Source organism: Malaya genurostris, chromosome 1 (assembly GCF_030247185.1).
Source record: "Malaya genurostris strain Urasoe2022 chromosome 1, Malgen_1.1, whole genome shotgun sequence".
Classification (NCBI taxonomy): Eukaryota; Metazoa; Arthropoda; class Insecta; order Diptera; family Culicidae; genus Malaya; species Malaya genurostris.
The window spans coordinates 17,542,518-17,570,289 of NC_080570.1; the positions used below are offsets into that span (position 1 = coordinate 17,542,518).

General features: G+C 36.7%; 1 protein-coding gene and 1 non-coding gene across 2 annotated transcripts; one reads left to right on the forward strand and one right to left on the reverse strand.

The window, feature by feature from the left end:
* The first annotated feature begins 3,580 nt into the window (after window positions 1-3,580).
* Window positions 3,581-27,312, forward strand: LOC131425823 (ubiquitin-like protein 3). Its single transcript, XM_058588068.1, has 5 exons — window positions 3,581-3,703; window positions 4,882-4,990; window positions 26,841-27,005; window positions 27,082-27,088; window positions 27,234-27,312. Exons 1-5 carry the CDS (start codon window positions 3,581-3,583, stop codon window positions 27,310-27,312), a joined length of 483 nt encoding a protein of 160 aa, XP_058444051.1.
* On the reverse strand, window positions 20,925-20,996 carry Trnaq-cug (transfer RNA glutamine (anticodon CUG)). The gene has a single exon. It is a non-coding gene; the product is annotated as a tRNA-Gln (tRNA).
* Window positions 27,313-27,772: the final 460 nt, after the last annotated feature.

Sequence of the window (27,772 nt, forward strand, 5' to 3'; positions counted from 1 at the left end):
TTGGAGCGAGTTCCTTTTGAAAATGCTGGACCACTATATCCGGTACTTCTGGAACCGGGAACTGAAAACCGGTATAACTGAAATGAGATTATTTGGACATTTTCTAACAAGAATTTTTTGAACAACGTTCAAGCAACTTGCAGCTCGTCATATGGTCATGAATGAAAAAATATCAGAAAATTTAACTTTAAAACCGCTTTATCTCAAGAAAAATTTGAAATAAAAACTATTTTAGCAAAATTACAATTAGCACCGTTTTCATCTGAAATTTTGCGTATTTTCATGAAAGTGAGTCAAAAAAACGAAAAACAAATTCTACATTTTTCCATACACCTGAATAATCAAAAGAACTGGTTTTAAGATAATCGATTTTAATGGCGTTTTCGCTGGAAGATAAACTAAACCCAATTTCGACCTTAACTGCTGTCAAGTGTATGGATTTGACAGTAGTTAGGGTCGGAACTGGGTTAGTTTAGCTTCAAGCGAAAACGACATAAGTTTCATTTAAAAGTAAAATAAAAAACAACTTAATCTTTCTCCACATTGCCACAACAATTAACACTATGAAATGCACCAAATCAATCGGACTTACCGTTTTTAAGATATATCTTTTTGAAAACTTCCAAAGATTTTTTTTGCTTAGACCCTAGAGTAAAGCTAGAGCCAAAATTGTGAGGTGAAGACAAAAATTTTCATTTTAAGTCTTGAAGAGACTGTATGAAAAATTTGAAAGTAGTCGAAAAATACAAAAATTCTATTTAAGAAAGAAAAACACAAGTTTTCTGGGGGAACTAGGCTTTGTGTGTTTAAAACGTCAATTTACACGAACTTAATTTACGCGAATTTGATTTACTTTTTACGCGATTTTTTAAATAAAAATAGGGACTCTTTTGAAGTGCTTAATGACTTTTTTTGAGGTGCTTAAACTTTTGAGCACTATCGCTTTGTTAAATTCGAGATGAACTTAAAATAATTGAATAGCGAATATATATATTTATAAAAATGACTTCTACTCAAGATTCGAAGCCACGAGAATCCTGTTGTCTTCTGGCTAAACCTTGCGTTTTGTCATTACGCGAAATTAACGGTATAATGGTATAACACCAAAAAGACATGACCAGAATGTTTCCGCAAATGTGACCAAATGAAAAATTTTGGGCATTGACGATGCCGCATCTTAGGAATGTCGCCGGGTCGCGAAAGTACTCGCCCCGCAAAATGAACCAATTCTAACGCATGCTAGCTGCACTGAAGAACAACTCTCTTTAAATATTCGTGTCATTACATTAGTACAGTCAATGAGGCGGGGCTACTGAGACCAAAAATATAACAAATAGAAGGTATTCGCTGCGACCAGTTAAAAATGACCATCTATTATATATTCGAGTTCCGAATCACTGCTTCATATAAACAAATGTGGTAAATTTTGGTAGATTAAGTTTCACCGCTTTGTTCGAAGAAAAACTATTTTTTTAAACAATTATTAATAACTGCACTCAAGTCATATATTTTTAGGTTTCGTCTTCAACTAATTAATGCATTAGTGGATTATGTTGAACTGCCAGTGCCACCTAACGGTGTATTATAATTCGCTAGGCAGACGTAAAGTTAACGATTTTTTGCAAAACACTAATTTTTACCCATGTGCAATGTCTTTCCTGACGTGCCGAAAGAACATGGCATTAGCAGTTAAACCTAATCTGCTAATGCACTGTTGAGTGGAAGACGAAACATAAAAAAAATGAAATAAGCCATGTGCACATTGCACAAGTTGCACAATCCACGAATGTGGGAACTACATACCGTATAAAAAAAACTGTTATCTGCTTATATCTCAAAAAAAAAAACAATATTCAAGTCGACTCTCTAGGAAAAAAAATCGAAATTTCTTTTCTTCTGAAACTTTTTGAGATTTCCGAAATAGATTTTTTGTTCATGTCAGATGTCTTATAAATTTGATCTGGTGTTATTTCGAAAATAAACGATTCTGGGGTTTAGAAATTTTTCAACATATTTTTTTCAAATATGTCCAGCAGTCGAATTCCGGCGGTAGGTAGATGTATCACAATTTTCTTGAAGAGAATAAAATCTTAAATTAACTTTCTCTTCACAAAATTGTGTTTTCTTCTCAATGAATTCAGCAGCTGAGCAGGTCAGAATATTGCTAAGGAAATTGCAAAGAGATTTCTCCTATTTTCTTAATTTGCAATTCCCGTCAAGTTCACGAGTTCACGTATTTACGAAAGAAATTTCAAAATACAATTCCTTCAGTGGTAAAATTTAGCAAAATTAAAAAAATATATTATGTAAGAGCAATGTAATCTGAAAAAAAATATCTAGAGTAGGCTAATTCATTAAATATATTTTATTGTGAGTATTAGTTGATTTTATTAAAAAATACCTGCGCCAAGATATTTGAACGTCGTAAGAACTTGTAAGTGAATCGGTTTTGTTGTAGTTATTTTATCTTTTAGAAGTATCGCATTACATGGTTGTTGTTCTAAAAAATTAATAAACTCTTTAGTCCGACATTTAGGCATTCGAAATAGCTTCTAAATATTGTTATCCGCTACTTCGAACAGATTGCTAATATCCCTCAACAATCGACGGTGGCGAAACTTTCTCTTGCCACCTTTTCCTTGACAGATTATATTGCACAAATAATGCCTCCATTGCTCCTACGTAATAAAATATTAGTTTTAATAGTTTTGCTGAATTTTATCACCAAAAGAACTGTTTTTCATATTTTTTTTTGCTAAAATGTTTAGGAAAATATTATTTTCTTTTACTTTTTCTTTTTCAAGTGTCAGAAAAGTGTTTCGGAAATTCCAAACTAAGGAAATAGGTGAAATCTCTTTGGAACTCTCTTTTCTTTCGAGAAAATTTTTGAGCACATTTCTAAAGCAAGTCAAGACGCACAACTTTGAGAACTTGTATTTAAAAACAAAGAATAGTTTCGAAACTTCACACTAGAAAAAGATACATTTTTTTTTGTTTTTGACCGAGCGTTGTCGTGATGGAAAAGTACGATCGTTTTTCTATTAATGTCCAAATCACTAGACGAAACGCAAGGCACTTTAGTTCAATTTAAACTGCCAATACCGTGAGGACAGCTGAAGGCGAAGCGTAATGTATATGAAAATATATGTCAGAGTAAAATGCGAAATTGCTTGCCAGTGAGCCAAGAAAAAGTGATAATGACAGCCTTACATCAAGCTATATAAATTCCCATTACATCTCACAAATTGATTTCATTTCGTGGTAGTTCAATTTCAACTATTGGACTCGATTCAATGAATGGCGGAAAAGAATAGCCCCTTAAACCAAGTTCAATTTATGACGACATATTTTACTGTGCAAACGGTTTCCTCATCCTATTATGATCTAATAGCTTTCCAAAATTCTACCAAACGAAAAGCGGGCAAACTATTTCAAACTTCTTTGCCTTTGTTGTTTGGTTTGGCCACCACATTAAGTGAGGTTAGGCACATATGCTTTTGGGTACTAATTGCCACACACAAACACACATTTTTCCAACAATGCAAACACCAGCTAACCAACCGACCGACTGGGACGCGGAATGCAAAAGGCCGTTACCAAACCAGCACCCGTCCAAATGGATTTGATTTTGGCAGCCGAAACGAACCGACCAGCCGGACCTCGGACAGCTGTTCAAAAAGCGGCTACCGAGGAGCGAGACCTTGTAGGTCTTTTGAAGTTTTCAGCGACCGAGAGATGCACCTGGTTTTTTTTCTCGGTTTCGTACTGCGCCTTTGTTTACGAAATTGCCTAATGCTGCCATTCGATTAGGTTTTCGTGGCCTTTGAGCGGAAACATCGCTCTCAAGGTTCTAATAATAATTACCCTATGTAAAGTCGTTGATTTATTCTCCCTGGGAGCCGCCAATCCCGTGGATGATGAATTCACGTCACGTTTCGCCTTTGTGAAATTGCTCGCGTATTCGATATCACTTTCATTTCACGCCAAAATACAAATATCCCGCCTATTCACCAGGGGGAATTGGTTTGGTTTTGGCTATCTCCCTGAATGGAACCCAGTTTTATGTTTGTTTACATTATTCAGTTTCCGGCCGTCGTCCGAAATTGTCTACGCGAAGGAAATTCCGTAAGCGCGCATGTATCGATGAAGGTTTGAGCTTGATTTATTACCGAGACTCACGCTTCGTGACTCCGTTGGGGAGGGGGAAAACCGTTGGAGACACACCCCCAGGAGAACGTGACATTTTTTTTTCAGACTGTCGAACCTGTTAAATTGACGTTTGTACCACCAACATCACCGTTCTTCATTGTTTTGCAGCTTATTTATGAGTCAATGCTTCCCCCTTCCACCACCACCACCAGCTCGGATCGTTCCGAACCGATGCCAATGTGTTCATTAAATATTTATTTGCTACTCTCGGAGGCTCCTCGATCACCTCATCCCCTCAAACGTGGCTCTCAAGGATTTGCCCCGTACCACAAAATACACTCTCCGCGTCGGTGCTGGTGTGTGCCGGCATGTTCTCACCACCGCGACGCGTTTCGGGCGGCGAAAACAATTTACGCAAACTTTTGCGCGTGCTTTGTTTGATGGGATGTGAATTAAATTATACCCTAATTAAATTTACCCTCGATGGAAGTTGAAATCATGACTTCTTTGTATACCTTTGTTAAATATATTTCCATCAGACAGGTTTACTGCATACTATTCTTGCGCGCAGAAAGTCTGGCTGTTCAATCCAGGCTATCCACCGTTTTTGTGTTATACCAATACTAATCAAATGTTTTTTCTCTTCTTTTTTCTGTTTTACTCTTTTTTTTTCTTTTCCGTTCCGGAACAACCAAAACAACCTAAATCAACGAACGATCAACTCACGCCCAGATAAACCTGCGACTGATACTCGTCAGCGGCAAGACGAAAGAGTTTCTCTTCAGCCCATCCGACTCGGCCGGGGACATAGCACTGACAGTGTTCGATAATTGGCCCGATGGTAAGTTGCTAACTGTGTTAGGAGCAATAATATTGATGCTAATAAATAATTTTAATAGACTTAGACTAGCGGCTTAGACGACAGCCATCAACTTTGTGTCCGGAAACCGAAGCGGTGGAAATTTTCTTTTTCTGTCTGTCTGTCGTAAAATGTGGACAGAATGAATTATCAGCTCGTGATTTGCTTAGTAAAATTGAAATCTATTTCCTGACCTTTTAAATAGTAATCAGTAACCAGTCTCATAGCCCATTAGTCCCCGTTACTACGAAGCATAGTTGAACCAGCTTCCGGTTCCGGAATTACAAGGGAATATGTTCAAACTTATAAAAAAATGCGCACTCGATTTTCTCAGAAATTTTTTAACTGATTTTCACAAACTAAGAAGCAAATAAAAGGTCTTAAAATTCTTCAAAAAACCTCTAAAAGTGGATCCAGATCCGACTTCCGGTTCCGGTATTACAGTGCGATTAGTGAAAATTTTCAATTTCATTAATAACATATTTTTTCACAATCGATAGCGAAACGAGGTGCACATTTTTATAAAATTTACTGCTAAATTCATCTAGTTGGCAGCTCTTGTTAGTTAGTGAATATATAAAATTACTTTGGGACTACTTGTCCTCGGTTTCCGCTTCCGAAAGCACCGTAATAGTAAAGAAAATCTTCAACAACGGAGCTCACTTCGATTTCGCAGAAACGGTTAAACCGACTTTCACAAATCATGATTCAAATTAAAGCTCTCTTTGTCTTAAAAGATACTGCTCAATTTCATCCAGATCCGATTTCCGGTTCCGAAATTATAGGGCGATGAGTGTCAAAACATTCAAATCGTCATTCAAAATGACAATGCAAAACTGGTACGCATCGGTATGCGGTACGTGTGGATTTATTCCGTTCGCAGTGTGCTTTGTACAATTTCGTATAGCGTGCAGGGTTGCCACATTAAAATTTATATTTTTCAGGTGAAAAACATATAAATTTCTAATTCTTTTATTCAATTTGTACCTACTTGTAAGTGTTATTACAAGATCATGATAACGATGCTTTTCTATAGAAGTACACTTATTGCCTTTCTCATATAGAAAGTTTATGCAATCTCTTGAAAAATTGACTAGTGACTAAGTGTTCTATATCATTCGACACAGTTCATCGAGCTAAGCAATGTATGTGCTTGTGTGTGTGTATGTATGTGAGAATGTGTCAAATAATGTTAATCATAAAATAAAAAATCTCATAGTCCCATAGGTTTTCATATATTGAATTCCACACCGTCATCGAGCAACCATGCAAAAAGGGTAAAATTCTTCTAGATTTCACTTGAAACTGATTCAATTTGAAGACTATATAAGTTACTCACTAAACGAACTGACTTCGGCTATTATGGTTCCAAGTTCCCGGTTCCAGAAGTACCGGAAATAGTGGTCAAAAAGTCAATTTTCGCAGAGATGATTTGATCAATTTCCACAAACAGGCTCAAATAAAAGTTATAGTCCTATTATAGTCATAGGTTGCTGTTAAATTTCATCCGAGTCCGACTTCCGGTTCCAGAACTATAGGGTAAAGTGTGTTTAATTATGCAAAATGAAGAGAAATTCTTATTAACTTGACATAACTGTTTACTAATTGAAAAGGTTTTGTTAGTTTATACTCATAGAAAGTTTCTTATTTTATTCAAGATTGAAAAAAAATCTAGTAATATTTTGGAAAATATAAGCAAGATGCGAAAGGCATCATTACACCACAAGGTGGATTAAAAAAGATTTTTCATCAATGGATTAACATTTAGCTTTTTTTACAGTTAAATTGAGTTGAATTGCGAAAATTGAGAAAAAGGGTAAAAAAGAATAGTTAGAATTTTCAATCCTGCAAGGTTCTAGATCCTATCGAGCAAACATTGGATAAGAAAAATAGACGATGACTGAGACACAAACAAAATCTAACATATCATTGCCCAGTCGGAGAATCAAAAAACGGGTGGCTAGTGTCAAAGACATATCTAATTGTCGTGAATACGAATCAAACTGACGAATAAAACTGACATTCCTTCCACACTTTCGAATATTGTTAATTGTACCTACTAGTTGATTGATTGTGTGAATTTTGAGAACTTTCAAAGTTTCATTTGCAGAGTTGTAACGGTATAAGGTGAAACACAAGAAAGCAATGATTAGCAAGGTTGTGTAGGGGACCGATCACGATGACATTGAACATGCAAATTCATTTAAATTAGAAAAATCCATAGCAAATTTTTTGTGGCCATCTAGTATTTCTTTATTGAGTTGGAATCAATCTGACATTAATTTCAATAACTTACGAGTCAAACCCGTCTCAAAAATACAAATTATTTAGACTATAAGTTATTGATATACACTCACCGAACGTGGACCAAAAGAATATAATTTATTCGAAAATTCACGAGAAATAATAAAATAGTATTCACCTTAAACCAAGGAGTTTTACACATAATTAAAACGGAATTGCATCCAAGTTTTCCTCAACTATACACATACTCCAATTACCCTTTTTTGGGACCCGTCGACTACGAGTCGAAACTAACTGGAACAAGCAGAAAAAGTTATTGTTAAAACCAATAAGTTCTGTGTAATTCCAAAGATTTTTTTGTTGTTGATATAGTGTCAATTCTGAATTCTAAACAATCAAGCTCTAGCTTATAGAGCAAGCAGATTCAGGCTTGAATTCATGATTTCTCAGTTAAAAAAAGCAATTAATTTGGTTTGACTAAATTGAATATCGTTGGTGCCTGTTTTATTAGCATACAAAACGTGTCATAAGCCATCTGTGCTCAATCACTGAATATATTCCATATTTCTATTGTCGGTTTTGCACATTACGCTTTGTTCGATGATTCGCTCAATTCATGCGATTGAAATTTTGCACGCCTTATTTTGACACTAAATTTCACCTTAACGTTCGTTCATACCAAACAGTTTAGAAAATTTCAATTTAGAACTATTTGTGGTAATCACATACTACTGAAAATTTTATCCTAAATTGCTGAGCACATTGTCGATGATATGGAGAAAAAATTATCCCCCTGTGTTAAATACAACAAGAAATATTCACCATTAAATGCTACCCATTCTTGTATAGTGAATTTTGAAAAGGCGTATTCACTAGAAGGTTGAGATCAATTTTGATAAAAAAAAAACAAAGTGTTAAAAAAACTATTTGTGACAAAGTGAACATTCCTTCCACTCATTGAGGGATTAACTTTTTTTTGTGCTAGTATTCAATTTCACTATCTTTACGTTTCGTCTTAGACTCGTCAGTGCAGAGCAGTTCAAATTGAACTGCTTACTGCAAACTTAAACAGTTCAATTTGAACCGGTAAGCAGACGTAATGTTAAGACGAAACGTAAAGATAGTGAAATTGGTTATGTGCCCTAATACAAAATAAGGTTAATCCCTCAATGACCACCATCTGAATCGGCCAGTATTAGTCGAATAATTGTTTTCGTTCGGCACGTTAGGAAAGACTTAGCACTTCTGTGCTTATACAAGTGTGTTGCAAATAGCAATAACTTCTCGTCTGCTTAGCGGTTCACAAATTGAACTGTTTAAGTTTCCACTCTGCACTGACGAGTCTAAGACGAAACGTAAAGATAGTGATTCACTACCGATCGACTGACTATACATTAATTCATTATTCGACTAATCGGTGACTTGGGTTGGCTTTCCACAATCCATAGCAAAGTCTTGGCATTACAATACTTTTGTGGAATTTGGTCTTTCTGTTTCAACAATGCATGCCTAGGTACTACAACCCTACTGATACTTAAAAATCCTTCCATGTCGGGGTCCGAACATACGACCACTGACTTGTAAGACCAGCGCCCTATGAACCGCCAACCCGGTGTGAGAATCCCTCGTCCAGTCATTAATTCGCAAAATGCCCTGTTGCTCCCTTCCATTACGCCCCATGATAAATGTTGTCTATAAATAAAATATAATACAATTAATTACAATATAATATAATATACTAGAATATATAACATAATTTAATATATATAATACTATATAATATAACATAATACAATGCAATATACAAGTAATGCAATAAAAAAACATAATGATATGTTGCGATATTCTATGTAGAATAGGCTTCAATTTATGATCCATTTCGCACCCTATCATTCTGCTACTAACGCATAAGATGGTAGCAGTCAGTCGACGCTGTTCTATTGTCATCACAGACACACGGGGAGGCATGAGATAGGAACTTTTGAGGACCTCGTCACCTTTTGACGACCACATATTAACGAACAGAGACAGATGACATAAGTCAAACCTCGAAATACAGTTCGAAGCTCGCGCAATACCTTTTGTGGCTGGATTTCGTCTCGTGCCGTTACTTGAAAGATGTTTCAGACTGGTACAAGGCTATCAAATTGAGTTTTTTTTTAATTTCACACTCTACTCGGGTAATGACTTCAATTTCCTGGAACTGCGCCCAATTGAAAAAGCAGGAGCTTCGGAAACAACCGAAGGAAGTAAAATCAGAGGAAAATATGAAGAAAAAATGATTTCTACGCAAAAATTTTGGAGATGATCGGTTGAATGGTCGAATTTAGCCAAAAATTTTCTTGTAATGTAATTCGAGACCGTACACCCTTTACGAAAATTACACTCTGTAATGAACTTGTTACTATTTGCTGATCATTAGACATAATTCTCGATAAATTATATCCACCAAGAGGTCAACATTCTTAATACCATGACCATTATTCATGGTACATTTTCATGGCACGAAATGCATAAAGTCTCCGAAATCATGAGTCATTTTACTCAATTATTGAAATGAACTTGTACTCGTGAGAAATTTAAGAAAAAATATCATTTCGAATCGACAAAATAAAAAAAAATGCAATGGTCACGAATCAAGACTACGACTTGCCCAATGTTACTAGCGGTAATCGTTTAAACTTAGAATGTATTTTCAACGGTACGTAGTTTGAAGGTTAATCATTCGAAAATAAATATTCAAATCGAATCTCGCCGTTTATGCTAAATAATTATGAATCAGTCTCGCCCGCCTTCAAATTATACTTACCTCCCGCTAGCCTTGCATCACTCATTGGAAAAGGGTGACGCATTATCAGCGATAAGGTACACGAACTTGGTGACGAGAAGGGGGTCTAACCTCCACCTCCGCATAAAACACGGACAATCGTTTCGGTCATCTACCGGTACGTGGGCACGTCGGCGCCTTTGCTTTCATAAAACTTCCCGGTCCTTTTCGAACAGTAAAACAGTAATTTTACCTTCTGTTATTTTTCCGGATTTTGATGAACGAGCTTTGGAGAAATCTCCACTGCGAGGCGCCGATTTAATCGACCCAGTCGTCGAAAAATGGTCATTGCCATTGAAGCTAGCTACTGAGATAAGGATGGAAGGACTGTGTACTGTCGTCCATCGACGCCTCACTGTCTGGCACTCCGGCAGCTAGGGATAGAGAAAAAAAGCTTTTGGTTGTGTATTTCCCTTGCTCGCCATATATTAATTCGTACGTGATGGCAGTAACCTTAATATTCTGTCGTTGATGTAATCGAGAATTTTTCTTTTTTTTCAATGATATGTAAAAACTCTACAGAGAAGAATTGATATTTCGTCTTCGACTCCTCGGTTCCTTGTAGCTCAAATTAAGCTACTATTTGCCACTTGGAAGTTCAACTTGAACCTCCGACACTTTAAAATGATTGAAAATAGCATAAACAGATGTACAGAGCCAACTTATCATTATCAGAGTAACTCTTCTCAGAGTTTTGGTTAAAATGTTATCGATTTGAACTGCTATGCACAGTTGAGTTGATTATAAAACGAGATGGCAAAAAAAAATGCTCCCTACACAGTAGAGATGTTCAGGTTTCGGGTATTTATACCCGACGGACATTGGTCGGGTTTGGGAACAAAAAAAATATATTTGTCGCCGATTTTATCATTTTCAACGGGTACGGGTCGGGTTCGGTCCAAAAAAAAATTTCGTTCGAGTTTCGGGACTTTTTTCGGATTCGGGTAAAGATTTTTATTTGTTCCCAGGTACGAGTCGGGTTCGGGTTTGGCGGAAAAGTTAATCTTGATTTCGGATCGGGTAGGAGTAAAAGTTTTTAATTTTCGATCTGGTTCGGGTTTGAAAAAATGCTTATCCGACCATCTCTACTACTCAGGTACTTGTAACCAACTACCCTGGCTGTTCAAAGTGACCTGAAGGCAGGCTGAACGTAAATAGGTACGCCCCTTGCCCGTCGGGGGAATGGGTGTCGAAAAACTTATGCTCTTTGATCGAAGACAAAACATGTGACAAACTCGATTTAAGCAGCTTCCCGATCAAAAGTTTCACATCACGATTCACGAAGATTCAAGTTCGTATTTGACGACAAGTTCGTAAATAAGGCCATGATCTGGCAAGCGATTTGCAGTTGTGTCCTGAAAACGGAACCCCATTTGTTACATCCTCGACGATGACATTGCAAGAATGACTGAAATAGCTTGTATTGTCGTTCATCTGCAAGCATAGGTACAAAATTATCTTTTGGGTTGATTTGATTAGCTGCCACTACTCCGAGGTAGATTTGAAGCGGTATGCTACCAACAAGATAGTGTTTGTTCTCAGGCTTATGAACTCCTAGAATTGTTCAGAATTTCGACCAATTTGAAAAAATACTGGGCAATTTCCAAGCAGCGACTTTGTCGACTGCGCTGGTTCCATGTCTGTTTCCACTTTTTTCAAGCATTTGAGGGCGTATTTCAGCAATGACACGTTGAATATTAGTTTCCAAAGCATCAATTGTTGCTGGTTTATCCATATTAACCAATGACTTCACGTATTCCCACAAAAAATAATCGAGTTGCGTTAAATCATACAAACACCGCGGACAATTCTTGAAATAATGTTGTCGTTGAAACATTCTTTCAATAAGTCGAATTTTTCGGCCACAGTATGAGAAGTGGGACCATCCCGTTGAAACCACATTTCGTCCACGTTCATATCTTGAATATTTGGTAACAAAAATTCATTGATCATGGTTCTGTATCGCTTTCTATTGCCAGCCCATAGACCGCCCCAACAGTACATTTATCGGTATGCATCGGTAATTCTTGACCAGCGTGTGGATTATCTTTGCTTCAAATAGGCCAATTTTTTTTGTTGACGTATCCATTCAACCAAAAATGCGCCTCATCACTGAAGAGAATTTTGCGCTATAAACAGTTTTAATTGAACACTGATTTTGAAAATAAAATTCCACGACTTGGGAGCGCTGTTCAGGAATTACCTAATGCACGATGATTTGCCAAACAATACTGAGTAGAGACGTCATTTTACACTGTCAAAACAACATTCAGACAATAGAGTAGTCCCTATTGAAAAAATCAAATCTCATAAAAAAAACACCCGTTATTTGTTGAAAAGTATGAAGGTCGTGAAAAAAAAATGTTTTTGTGCCTAGTTCAGACCAATGTAAATTTATTTGTTTCTTTTAAAAGAAGTATATCGGTGTCCGTTTCGTTTGGATTCTCCAGTATTCAGTGGTATGTCTCCGTCATCTTCTCAAGACTACGTAAAATGTAGAATATTAATTGAAAAAAAGTTTTAGAGATCGTATCAGTTCTATGGCAATTTCGTGTAAAAATATCGAGTCATTCTTTCTATACACAAACAAATTTTGAATTTTGCAAGTGACCTAATCCCATATACGATGCAATGAATAATGACCTAATTTATCAAATGACGGAAAATTCCATTTGTAGTAACTTAATGTTGGATTATAATGATTTTTACTGGTTCCGACTGTAATTTGCATTCGACTAGCTAGGACGATTGTATAGATTTATATACACCATTCTCCCATCTGTGGCTCAGTCGATTAACGGACGTACTTTGTGATCCGATGATTCAGGGTTCAAGTCATCGCCGTCGCTATCAGTTTTTTTTTCATTCCATTGAATTTCATGTCATGGAATTTTTAAATCACACAATATTACATGTTCTTTCACGTACATTTGCATGAACTGTGACGTGTTTCAGCCCTTCAAAATATTTCAGAATGCTAAAAAAATATACGTTAGATCAACTGTTGTAAAAGTGAGTCTTTTTTGACGCTCGAATATTTCAGTCTCAGAAGATGTAAAGTTACACGTTTTTTTTTTCTAGGTTTATTGCACTTTTTATAAGCAAATGTGACGGAAAAACATCAAAATGTACGTCTTTTTAGCGTGTTAAATTGAACTGCTACGTGACGATGGGAGTTAAATTTGAACTCATGCTTTTTTTTTAATACACGATTGAAATTGAAAAGCAAAACTCCTCGTTTACAGAAAGAAGCTTCCCTTAATACTGATAATTCTTCCTATTTCAATATCAAATAAAGCAGGCTCTAAATTTTCTGAATTCAATTTGCAATTTCATAACCTAGCTTGACAACAATCAAATTTTCAGAAAGCAACGCTGACGAAATCTGCTTTCGTAGTTTCTCCAAACTATGTTTTTTACCACGTCCAACATTGCATTCATGTTTGGCGAGCTCTGTACATGAAACACTGGCCACCATTTTGTCAGTGGTCTGTTTGTTGTTTTGTTCTATGGTGTGTGAGCGTGCAAAAAGTTTTTGTTTACATGCAGCAGCAACTCGGCCGCCCCTGCAAGCCGCCAAATCGACTCAAGATGATTTAGAGTGGCATCGAAAATGCTTGTTATTTAGTTTTTTTTTTTCGTTTGAACTGTTCCTGGTCCAGTGGCTAGAGGTTACGCATTGTTGGTGCGGTCGTGTTTAATATGAATAGTATTGAATAACTTATTCATTTATGCAATATGAGGCAACCGCCCGCACTATCAGTGAATGGCTGCTACACTGTAAATGTAGACAACTTCAGCTTTTGCCCGCCTGCTTGTTTTTGTTTGTGTTGCTGTTAAACTGGAAAACAAGTTTTTTTTTGTTTGTTTGCTCAATTGACTGAATCTGTCTACCGGGTTGATGCTTTACCAGAGACACACACTAATTTCATTCTTATACGGCGACACAATTCTAACTGTCAAGACGTGTGCGACGTTCAAATTCTCCTGACGTGGAAAACAAATTCTGATTAGAGACTCTCTGCTATACGGAAACCCTAGGCGCCTGGTTTTTTGTTTCGTTTTGGTTCGCATGAGAAGCGGAAAAGTTGCTTCCATTGGGCCATCTGTCTTCATTAGTGTCACGGGCTAAATTAAGAAGAAGAAGCATGGATTTGATTCTGGTTTTAGGTACGGGGCTGCTGCTTCCAACGGACGGCCTACCAATAGAAGGTACGATTTTTCTTTTCAGAATGTAATTGATTTGCCCCGAGCGTAGATAAAATCAGATAAAATACCGAAGAAGGTATAAACTGTGTTGTTCCCAGCAGTTGCGGAAATCTCCTAGTGTCATTCACTCTAGTCGTGACTACGCCAGAATCTTTTTGTTGCTCTCGTAAACTAATTAGAAGCCTTAAATTATAGGACTTCAGGGCACGATGTATGAATGTACAGGTGGCGACAAAGTAATAAACTCATGACACAAATTCCACAACCGAAATTAAATGTCCAAAATAAAATTCAAACAAAAACAATATAATAAATAGCATAGAACTCCTTGCCAATTTCGAGACGCTTATTTTGTTTTCAAAATTAACACCGTTGGTGATGTTTCAGCCACCAACTAATCCAAACAAAAGCAAAAAAAAACTTTTTACTCCACTTAGTGATGTAATGATGCCTTTCTAATATTGCTTATATTTTCAAACATATCACTAGAGAGATTCTATCAAGAAAATTTCAAGCTTGAATAAAATGAGGGACTTTCTTTAGGTATAAATTAACATAACCTTTTCAATTTTGTAAGCAGTTATGTCAAGTTAATGAGAATGATGGTTTGAAATTTTAAACACACTTTACCCTATAGCTCCGCAACCGGAATTCGGTTCCGAATGAATTTAAATAGCAACCTATGAGACTATAGGACATTTAATTTGAGTCTAAGTTTGTGAATTGATCAAGCCATCTCTGAGCAAAAAGAGAGACATTATTTGACACATACACACTCTATATACACAGTCACCGCTCAGCTCGATGAACTGTATCGAATGGTATAGGGCACCACTAGTTTATTAGTCAATTTTTCAAGTGATTGCATAACCTTTCTATATGAAAAAGGCAAAAAGTATTATCATGACTTTGTGATAATACCAACAAGTTGGTACATTTTGAATAAAAGAGAATATCAAGTATGGTAAACATAACGCATTATCCCATCTGTTAATGACGGTTTATCTTTATTCACTTTTCTTACATTTATTTTTATGTTTTAATATTTATGCTCTTTGTTTTCTAAAGTTTCTTCTGATAAGATGTAAACATGGTGGCTTTCATTTTCATATAACCGATACTCCCCGATACAGATTTACTGATACCTGAAAAATATAGAATTAAATGTGGCAACTCTGCACGCTGTGGTGTTTCTACTTCCGTACCAGCACGTACCGATGCGTACCGGTTTCGCATCGTCATTCTGTATGACGGTTTGAAAGTTTTGACACCATTCATCGCCTTATCATTACTGAACCGGAAGTGGGTTCTGGATGAAGTTGCACAGTATCTTTTAAGACTGTGCCATTTTTTTTTCGGAAGCTGTGTGTGTGTGTGTGACAAATAATGTCACTCAATTTTCTCAGAGATGGCTGAATCACAAACTTAGATTCAAATGAAAGGTCTTATGGCCTCATACAATTTTCTTGAATTTCATTTGGATTCGACTTCCGGTTCCGGAAATATGTTCAAATTTATTAAAAAATGCGCACTCAATTTTCTTGGATATTAACCGATTTTCACAAACTAATAAGAAGCAAATAAAAGGTTTTAAAATTCTTTAAAAAAAACTCCGAAAAGTTGATCCAGGTTCAACTTCCGGTTCCGGTATTACAGTGCGATTAGATTTCATGAGTATTTTTTCACAAGCAATGGCAAAACGAGATGCACATTTTTATAAAACTTACTGCCTAATTCATCTAGTTGGCAGATGTTTTTTTTTTTTTTTTTCATAAATACGTTTATTTCATAGGCAATATACATAAGTTTTTCTTCGCCGTGGCATCCACAATACATAGTAGTTTAAACCTAATACATTTCGAATATCATATTAGTATGTTGGTACTCATTAGTTAATCTAAACACTGTTTTTATCAAGCGAGTTGCTATTTTAATTACATTAAATAAAATACATTTATTTTGTACATGATCTTATAACTATTTCAGGATTGTTTGTATCAGTTCACCACTTATATTCAATATCCTATAGTTGGCTATTGGTTGAACTCATGGAAGAGAAAACAGTTTAACATAAAATAAAATTTAAATTGGAACTCCAATGGATTTAATGAAATGATAAAGAAGTTTCATGTATGGAAGGTCACGACAAGCAAGAATGTCGCGAACTGGGACATTGGATAGTCTACCTTGGGTACGCAAGGAATTTATTAGTTGAGATCTGACATCACGAAACTCCACGCATGTCCAAACAACATGGTCAATATCGCGGTAACCTTCGCCGCAAGCACAATGATTAGTCTCGGAAAGTCCAATTCGAAGGAGATGTGCATCTAACGTGTAGTGATTGGACATGAGTCTGGACATCACACGAATGAAATCTCTACTCACATCCAGTCCCCTGAACCATGCCTTTGTCGATATTTTAGGAATAATTGAGTGCATCCACCGACCCAGATCATCTCTATCCCAAGATGCTTGCCAGCTGGCAAGTGTTCTTTGGCGAGACGCGCTATAGAATTCGTTGAAAGCAATCGGTCTCTCATAAATTTCACCCTCAATAGCACCACGTTTGGCTAAAATATCGGCTCTTTCATTGCCTGGAATGGAGCAATGAGCCGGAACCCAAACTATTGTGATTAGATAATTATTATTCAATATGTCGTTCAGACACTGTTTTATTTTACCCAAGAAAAACGGTTCATTTTTGCCAGCAGCGTTTGAGCGAATGGCTTCAATTGCACTCAGACTATCTGTGAAGAGGAAATAATGGTTTGGAGATAATGTGACGATTACATTCAAGCTATAATGAACTGCTGCTAACTCTGCTATATAAACAGATGCAGGTTCTTGAAGCTTGAATGAGGCCGAAACATTATTGTTGAACATACCAAACCCTGTCGCTTCTTCCATTCGCGATCCGTCCGTGTAAAACATTTTCTCAGAGTTAATATGCCTGAACTTACTTGAAAATATTTTTGGGATTTCCATAGAGCGTAGGTGGTCCGGGATTCCACGCACTTCGCGCTGCATGGATGTGTCGAAAAATAAAGTTGAGTCAGGTACATTTAGGAGGCTGACACGGATAGGAATATATCTTGAAGGGTTGATTTCCTGTGACATATGGTTAAAATATACTGTCATGAATTTTGTTTGAGATCGAAGCTCGACTAGTCGTTCGAAATTATTAATTACCATGGGATTCAGCACATCACATCTTATTAGCAGGCGTGATGAAAGCTCCCAAAATCGATCTTTTAATGGAAGAACTCCCGCCAGAACTTCAAGACTCATTGTATGTGTCGAATGCATGCAGCCTAAAGCAATTCGCAAACAACGGTACTGAATTCGCTCAAGTTTGATAATATGAGAATTTGCAGCGGAACGAAAACAAACGCATCCATATTCCATCACTGAAAGTATCGTTGTCTGATACAATTTTATTAGATCTTGCGGATGAGCACCCCACCAAGACCCTGTTATTGTTCGAAGAAAATTTACTCTTTGTTGGCATTTCGTTATCAGATACCTAATGTGTCCTCCCCACGTGCATTTGGAATCAAACCACACCCCGAGGTATTTGAAAGTCAAAACCTGTTCGATTATTCTTCCCATCATATGAAGCTGAAGTTGCGCGGGATCATGCTTTTTTGAAAAGACGACCAGCTCTGTTTTCTCCGCAGAGAATTCGATACCAAGATGAACAGCCCAAACGGACAATTTATCTAAGGTATCTTGCAATGGTTTTTGCAGATCAATAGCTTTGGATCCAGTAACTGAAACCACGCCATCATCTGCCAATTGTCTTAGTGTACATGGGGTTACTAGACAGCTGTCAATGTCATTCACGTAAAAATTATAGAGGAGCGGACTGAGGCATGAGCCTTGCGGGAGACCCATGTAGCTAATTCTGATTGTTGCCAAATCGCCATGTGAAAAATGCATGCGTTTCTCTGACAAAAGGTTGTGCAAATAATTATTTATAACCGCTGGGAGTCCATGTTGGTGGAGCTTGTCTGAAAGAACATCAATGGAAACTGAATCAAATGCTCCTTTAATGTCTAAAAATACAGATGCCATTTGTTGCTTTTGAGCGAAGGCAATTTGGATGTCAGACGAAAGTAATGCAAGGCAATCATTCGTCCCTTTATTTCTACGGAAGCCAAACTGAGTATCTGACAACAAACCGTTCGTCTCGACCCAAGTGTCGAGACGTCGTAGAATAATTTTTTCGAACAATTTTCTGATGCAGGACAACATCGCAATGGGTCTATATGAGTTGTGATTGGAAGCTGGTTTCCCCGGCTTTTGAATGGCGATAACTTTCACTTGTCTCCAGTCAGGTGGAACAATATTTTGCTCAAGAAACTTGTTGAACAATTCCAACAAACGTCTTTTTGCGAGGTCGGGCAGATTCTTCACCAAGTTGAATTTAATTCTGTCCAATCCAGGAGCGTTATTGTTACAAGACATGAGTGCTATGGAAAATTCCATCATTGAAAAGGGGCTATCAATGGAATCATCATTTGAAGAAGACTCCCTAACAATGCTATGCGTAGGAACGGAATCTGGACAAACTTTCCTCGCAAAATCAAATATCCATCGATTCGAGTACTCCTCACTCTCATTTCCTACGTTACGATTCCTCATTCGTCTGGCCGTATTCCAAAGAGTGCTCATTGAGGTTTCTCTTGACAAACCTTCCACAAAATGTCTCCAATAGCTGCATTTCTTAACCCGAAGTATGTTCTTGTACTTGGTTTCTAAAACCAAGAATTTTTCAAAATTCTGAGGAGTTCCTCCTCCTCGTTTTAAAAACGTCTTGAAAGCATTTTGTTTCGCGTGTTTAGCATCTGAGCACTCTTTGTCCCACCAAGGATTTGGAGGTCTTCTGTTAGACGATGGACCAAGAAATCGTTTGGTTTGGGCTTGTTCTGCGGCCTCCAGAATCGAACAAACGAGGAAGTCATATTCTTCAAGTGGGGGAAGCTCTTCCATTGAAGTTAAGACACTTGAAATATTACTTTGGTATTTAATCCAGTCAATATTTTTTGTCAAATCATATGGAATATTAACTGAATTAGCAATGCCTTTGTTACTGCTAATTGAGATGATGATTGGTAAATGATCGCTACCATGTAAATCAGGAAATACTTTCCAGGTGCAATCTAGTCGAATTGAAGTCGAACAAAGAGATAAATCTAATGCACTTGGACGTGCAGGAGGTCTTGGGATCCGTGTCATGCTACCCATATTTAGTACCGTCATGCTAAAATTGTCGCAAATATTATATATTAGAGATGATCTGCTATCATTGTAAACGGAACCCCACATCATTCCGTGCGAATTGAAATCTCCTAAAATCAAACGTGGAGCAGGAAGGGATAGTTGGCAGATGTTGTTAGTTAGAGAATATATAAAACTACTTTAGGACTACTAGTCCTCGGTTTCCGTTTTCGAAAGCACCGATAATAGTGAAGCAAAGCTCAAAAAACGGAACTCGCTCCGATTTCTCAGCAACGGTGAAACTGATTTTCACCAATCATGATTCAAATTAAGGCTCTCATTGTCTTTAAATATACTGTGCAATTTCATCCTGATCCGAATTCCGGTTCCGAAGCTATAAATCGATGAATGTCAAAACATTCAAATCGTCATTCAAAACGACGATGCAAAACTTGTACGCGACGGTACGTACGGCTTTGCTCCGTTCGCAGCGTGCTTGTTCAATTTCGTATAGCATGCAGGGTTGCCACATTTAAATCTATGTAAATTTGTAAAACTTTTATTCAATTTGTACCTACTTGTTAGAGTTATTACAAAATCACGATAACGATGCTTTTGCATAAAAGTACACTTATTGCCTTTTTCATATAGAAAGTTTATGCAATCACTTGAAAATTTGGCTAGTGAAAATTCGCTAAGTGTTCTATGCCATTCGACAAAGCTTATCGAGCTAAGCAATGTCTGTGTTCGAGTATGTGTCATATAATGTCCCTCATAAACTGGAAAACCAAAAGTGGTCAAAAACTAAAACGAGACTCACTTAATTTTTTCAGACATGATTTAATCGATTTCCACAAACTTAGAATCAAATAAAAGTTCCTAAAGTCTTCCTAAAGTGACTTCTGATTAGTCTATGCTGAGATACAATGGACACCGCAAATCATGAATTTTAGGAAGCGTTCTCAAAAATACCTCTTCACCGACTTATTTCTCAATATTTTTCTACGAAAAAAATACAAAATGTTGTTCGTATTATGCCTTGTACTTGCCTTGTGTAAAAGATTTGGAATAAATTTTGCCAAAATGTATGCTAAAAAGTTATTGTTGTGATAAAGTATAACTGTCCCGAAAGTTTCATTAAAATCTTTCAACCGTTTGATCAATTTGACGCAAAATCGTCTTTTTCGCAATTTCTTCCACGGCCTTCCTTGATTAATCTAATCGGTGGTGATGATAAACAAACTGACGTATTATTACTAAATGATTTCAAGACGATCAATCATTTACAAAAATCAGAATTCATCTTTCAAGAGAAAAATATTTATCACTTTTCGTACTCATCATACTCATCAGAAGAAATCAAAACGATTTCCAATCCCTCTCTTTTTTTTAGTAAAATATTACACAATCGCAAGGTTCCACCGAGATTTGAACTCGGATCGTTGGATTCAGAGTCCAAAGTGCTAACCATTACACCATGGAACCGGTTGATGAAAACTGCGGCTACCTACGATCGAAACCGAGTGCGACGAGATTGACACAAAGTTGACTATGTACTGCCAGACCCAACCACAGCCAGTGCTGGAAACTGCTGACATTTTTTTTGAATGTCGTGTGCTGGAAACTTTCATGTTGCCTACTATTCGGGCTGTCACACATGAATGTCGCACGAACCATACAGATGAAAGTCGCATGTGACAGTCATGAGCGAGCGCTTCATGAATGTAGTGGCGACAGTCTTACTCGTGTTGGACGATGAATCTAACGAAAGAATGATAGTCCTCAATACAATCGGCTGCATTTTGTCTTCGGTACGAATTTCATTTCTGGCAATAAACATTCATGAAGAAATTCAAAACGGCGTCATTAGTGACGGGTTTCATATCCATACCGTTCCATGAAATGGTTGAATTTCAAATTGCTGCTGTGGAGGGGATCAAATACCGTAGCTTTTAACTTTGTCAAGGTGCGTAGGGTTGTCAACGAATGCAAAAAGGGATATTTTGAAAAAAAAATCAAATAATAATTGAATAATAAAATGAAAAGGTTTGATGAGTGGATGTCAGCAAACAATGTTTGAAGCCGTTTCTAAATACAAGATGGCGGCTTCCGACGTATTGATATTCGTTACAAACCATCACAATATGAATATTTTTCGAACGGATTCGATGAATGGATGTTAGAAAACGACGTTAGAAGCCGTTTCTAAATACAAGATGGCGACTTCCGGCATATCGATATTCGTTAGAAACCATCACAATTAGGGTATTTTTCGAATGGATTTGATGAATGGATGTTAGAAAACGACGTTAGAAGCCGTTTCTAAATACAAGATGGCGACTTCCGGCATATCGATATTCGTTAGAAACCATCACAATTAGGGTATTTTTCGAATGGATTTGATGAATGGATGTTAGAAAACGACGTTAGAAACCGTTTCAAAATCCAAGATGGCGGCTTCCGGCATATCGATGTTTGTTACAATTGATCACAATATGGGTATTTTTCGAATGGATTTGATGAATGGATGTGAGAAAACGACGTTAGAAACCGTTTCAAAATCCAAGATGGCGGCTTCCGGCATATCGATGTTCGTTACAAACTATCACAATATGAATATTTTTCGAACAGATTCGATGAATGGATGTAAGAAAACGACGTTAGAAGCCGTTTCAAAATCCAAGATGGCGGCTTCCGGCATATCGATGTTCGTTACAATTGATCACAATATGGATATTTTTCGAATGGATTTGATGAATGGGTGTTAGAAAACGACGTTAGAAGCCGTTTCAAAATCCAAGATGGCGGCTTCCGGCATATCGATGTTCGTTACAAACTATCACAATATGAATATGTTTCGAACAGATTCGATGAATGGATGTAAAAAAACGACGTTAGAAGCCGTTTCAAAATCCAAGATGGCGGTTTCCGGCATATCGATGTTCGTTACAATCGATCACAATATGGGTATTTTTCGAATGGATTTGATGAATGGATGTTAGAAAACGACGTTAGAAGCCGTTTCAAAATCCAAGATGGCGGCTTCCGGCATATCGATGTTCGTTACAAACGATCACAATATTAGTAGCCGTTTCTAAATACAAGATGGCGACTTCCGGCATATCGATATTCGTTAGAAACCATTCCAATATGAGTATTTTTCTAGCGGATTCGATGAGTAGAACTTGAAAATGATGCTTGTAGTAATTCCAACATCCTAGATGGTGGACAGAATGAGCGAATTTAGTTTTTGGTTATAAACTGTCATAAAGAAATTCATAAATTGTTTTCATCTCGATATTCTTCCAAATCTTATATTGCTGTTATGAAGGCGATCGAAAATCGTAGTTTTGTACTTTTTCGAAAGCAAACAATTTTGAAGAAATATCATTGTAATAATATTTGAACTACGGATTAAGGGATCGAAAATCATTAGATTTTGCTCATACCAACGAATATTCACAACCTTCCAAAAAAAATTTAAACATGAATTGAATGGAAAAGAACGCCAATATTGATCTATGACTACGATATGACCAGTTTGCATTTCTGTTGGCTGCCAGTATTTTGGCACAAGCACACCAGCATAATTTAAACGCTTGCCAACTCGATTTGTTTACTTATGTAAGATTCGCCCTTCTTTGAAAAACAGCTGACATATCATGTCAAGTGTATGTCATACATTCGTATGTTAGGTAGAACTCACAGCGCAACCCAAGCAAGGAGAGCTGCTTCGTACGTTCATTAGTTCCAGAACATGTCTGCCAGCTGATGAATATGCTTCATGAGGTTAGCCTTTGATGAATGGTTCGCATATTGAAGATGCCTATGAGAAAACTAGATTGATAACTTTTAGTTCCAATGAATATTAATTGAAAAAACATTGCTTCTTGTGTTTGTAGGATATATACACAGTATAAGCTTCCAAGAAAAAAATGGATCGTTTGAAAACGGACTCAAATGTAAAATTTATGCTATAAAATGTCTGAAATATTTTGGAATGTGATCAAATTTGGTCTTGGAGTACAAACGTTATGTTCAAAAATGATTTCTGCAAACCTACACTAAAAAGACACCGTAAATATTGCCTGTATGACCTTGCTTCGCATCTTGTAGCACGCCGTGAAGCAAAGTTCTTCATTCTCGTACAGTACTAACGAGAGCGAACCCTTTATTTCATTGCATTGCCATGGATTGCTTAGTTCATGTGTTAATTGAGACTGAGAGCACAGGCAATTTACCAAACAAGGGAACTGGTCTGCTCAGTAGCATATACTCTCACGCATCCAGTTTCTCTCTAATATAGGACTCTCATTCAGTTATGTCAAGCAAAGTATTCTCAGCGGGTGTTTTTTTGTTGCTTCGTTTGTTTGAGGATTCACAATACAAGCCCTGTATGCAGTGCTGTTATTTTCACGCGCGAATTTTACATTTTCTCATCTACTTGTATGTACGAGTTACGATGCGGACACGACTGGCAGCACCATGCTATCAAAAAAGTATGTCGCTAATGATTTGTTCGGAAAATATGAGAGCTGAATATCTTGATTATATGATGTCTTCTATTGCTGTTATAAAACACGTACACGCTAATCGGAAAGTAAATCGATTTCAATTGGTAATATTAAGAATACATCGCAACGCTCCAGGTAATGTTGCACGATACGATTGAATTTATTTTTGATTTGATTTGTAGTAGAAAAACATCATACTTTTTCAAATGGACTTTTTATTGCTATAATCTAATTTCGATTTAAGAGCGAAATAAGAAAATTGTCGCATATTTTGATAAAGTCTAATAAGAAGACACTTGTCAACAGTCATACCAATAAAAAAAAAATTCTTTTTTTTCGGAATTTTAAATGTATACTCTTCTATCTGTCCCAGCAAACTTCGACTTTGCTTAAAATTTATCTTTGGATTTCAAAAACAGAGTCGTTGCACGCAATAACATATCATTCCAAACTTATTACTTCTTAAAAATATTTTTGAATCAGCATTTGTCATATTACAAACAATAATAAATCCTACTTGAATCGTTCTAAACAGGATGTGCATTTGTTGTGAAATTTATTGTTGTATTAATATATACTAATATTGCTGTATAATACTACTATCTGTATTCCTAATTTTTTATATTGTCTCCATTTATCGGAACAAATCATGAATTCCTTTAAAAAGTGCAAGATTTTCATTCTGTCGATATCTTGAATTTCTTTACCAGCATCACTCGCTAGCATTTAATTCAGAACGATCGAAAATTTTGATACTAGTGACAACCAGCAGTAGGCAAGCGATTACATCATGCTGGTGTGCTTGTGCCAAAAAACATCTTTTTGAAAAACCACAAAACTGCGGTTTTTGATCGCCTCCACAGCAGGAATATAAGATTTATAAGAGTATCGAAATGAAAACAATCACGAATACGTCGTTATTAATTTCTTTATGACAGTTTATAACGAAAATGAAATTTGCACCAAAAATATAAAGCAACTTATTCTCATTCCCGCTATCTTGGATGTTGAAACGACTGTAAGTACCGTTTTCAACTTCTACTCATCGAATCCTTTCGAATAATACTCATATTGTGATGATTTGTAACGAATATCAATATGCCGGAAATCGCCATCTTGGATTTAGAAACGGCTTCTAACGTCGTTTTCTAACATCCACTCATTAAATCCGTTCGAAAAATACTCATATTGTGATGGTTTGTAACGAACATCGATATGCCGGAAGCCGCCATCTTGGATTTTGAAACGGCTTCTAACGTCGTTTTCTAACATCCATTCATCAAATCCGTTCGAAAAATACTCATATTGTGATGGTTTATAACGAATTTCAATACGCCGGTAGCCGCCATCTTGTATTTAGAAACGGCTTCTAACGTCGTTTTCTAACATCCATTCATCAAATCCATTCGAAAAATACTTATATTGTGATCGTTTGTAACGAACATCGGTATGCCGGAAGCCGCCATCTTGGATTTTGAAACGGCTTCTAACGTCGTTTTCATACATCCATTCATCAAATCCGTTCGAAAAATATTCATATTGTGATGGTTTGTAACAAATATCAATACGCCGGAAGTTGCCATCTTGTATTTAGAAACGGCTTTTAACGTCGTTTTCTAACATCCATTCATCAAATCCGTTCGAATAATACTCATGTTGTGATGGTTTATAACGAACATCGGTATGCCGGAAGCCGCCATCTTGGATTTTGAAACGGTTTCTAACGTCGTTTTCTTACATCCACTTATCAAATCCATTAGAAAAATACTCATATTGCTATGGTTTGTTACAAATGTCGATATGAATATCCATTACATTATGTCGAATAATGTACATAAGATAAAAATTATGTGGAAAATCTGAAATATCGTCAACTTATTCAACGTAATGAATTTTAAATTACAAAAACTTTTTTTGTTTCTTGATTTTGTTGACATCCTCGATTATTACGAAAGTAATTTGAACTTTTTCTTGGTAAATTTCTTTAACTATTGACTTTACTTTTTATTGAAATAAAACTAGAAACTGTTCAAAAGTAGTAAATTTTTGCTGGTTGACAACTCTATGCCCTTTTAAAGTACATGAATATAGTAAATTTTGTACTCTAAAGACTTACTTTTTATTTATTGCTATTTTACATTTTTTTTCAAAAATTGAAAATTGGCGCTAGTTGACAACCCTATGCATCTAGTAAATGTTTAAATGTTGTGATTTTCGATTAATATTCACTTCTTTTTCCATTTAATTCATGTTTTTTTTTAAATTGAGAATTTTCGTTGATTGACAACCCTAACCCGCGCTTTTTCATTGACATTGACGTTCTCCTTTTGCAATAATGGTATGAAATTTGACCATTTCATGGAACAGTATCGAGATGAAAACTATCACTAATGACGGCGTTTTGGATTTCTTCCTGAAAGTTTATTGCCAGAAATGAAATTCGCACCGAAGACAAAATGCAGCCGATTCTATTGAGGACTATCATTCTTTCGTTACATTCATCGTCCAACACGAGTAAGACTGCCGCCACTACATTCATGAAGCGCTCGCTCATGACTGTCACATGCGACTTTCATCTGTATGGTTCGTGCGACATTCATGTGTGACAGCCCGAATAGTAGGCAACATGAAAGTTTCCAGCACACGACATTCAAAGTAAACATCTACAGTTTTAGGTACCAACATAGGAATTTCACTTAAAACTGTCACGTGAAGGGACCGTTTCCAGCACTGACCACAGCACGACTGACGATCAGCAATTCACCTCGATTTTCTATTTTCCTCTAATTTTTTTGTTTTGTTTTTACACTTTCAGACTGGGAATCGGAGGCAGTGGCGAAGGCGGAGATCCTAAGACTTATCTACCAGGGCAGATTTCTGCACTGCAATGTGACGCTAGGCGCCCTAGGGTTACCATTAGGCAAAACAACCGTAATGCATTTGGTACCACGTGATAATCTGCCCGAGCCAAACTCGCAAGGTAGGTTGGCCGCAATTCTGTTGGACAAATTAGTGTATCGATTAATTTCGTTTGTTTTTTTCCTAAACCATTTTAGACCAGAGGCAAAAGAGTAAAGGCGGCTCCAGTAGATGTTGTTCCACTAGTTGTTGTATATTGTAACCAATTTTTACGAGTACTAATACCACTACGAATAACTATTACTAAACAAAACGAAAACTACCCGCTACTACTATTAACTGTGTACAGACAGGATGTCAAGCTGCGTAGCAAGTATAGGAACAGTGAATCGCTGCAGCGAGAAAAGGACGAAACGTCGGATGGCTGACATTTTTTTGTTATATATATAATTCTTTTTTTTTTGTTATCAGTAGCGAAAACCAGTTTTTTTCTGTTTTAGTATTTTTAAACTATTCCGCTGCCAGAAGGAAAACGAAAAACACTCATTCATAAGAAACAGTGACTCGGTATCCGCCCAGTCCCTTAGCATTGTGTTAGTAGTGCAGACTCCTCTATTGTTTTTTTTTTGTTTCGTCAACACGCGTATACTCTCTCCGATGCGAATGCGAATGTAGCGCTGATGCTGCTGCCATGGGATAGTGATGGATGGACGGATGAACGAACGGACGAAAGTGAGACGAGTGCGAGCGAGATTGACATGCGCCCGGAGACGCGTGTGTGCGTGCGGAAAAAAAACTATGATAAATTAAAGTTAGTTCGGTAAGCGAGTATAACAAAACAAAAAAGGGAATAAACAGAAAACGGTACATATTTTTAGCGGAAATTCT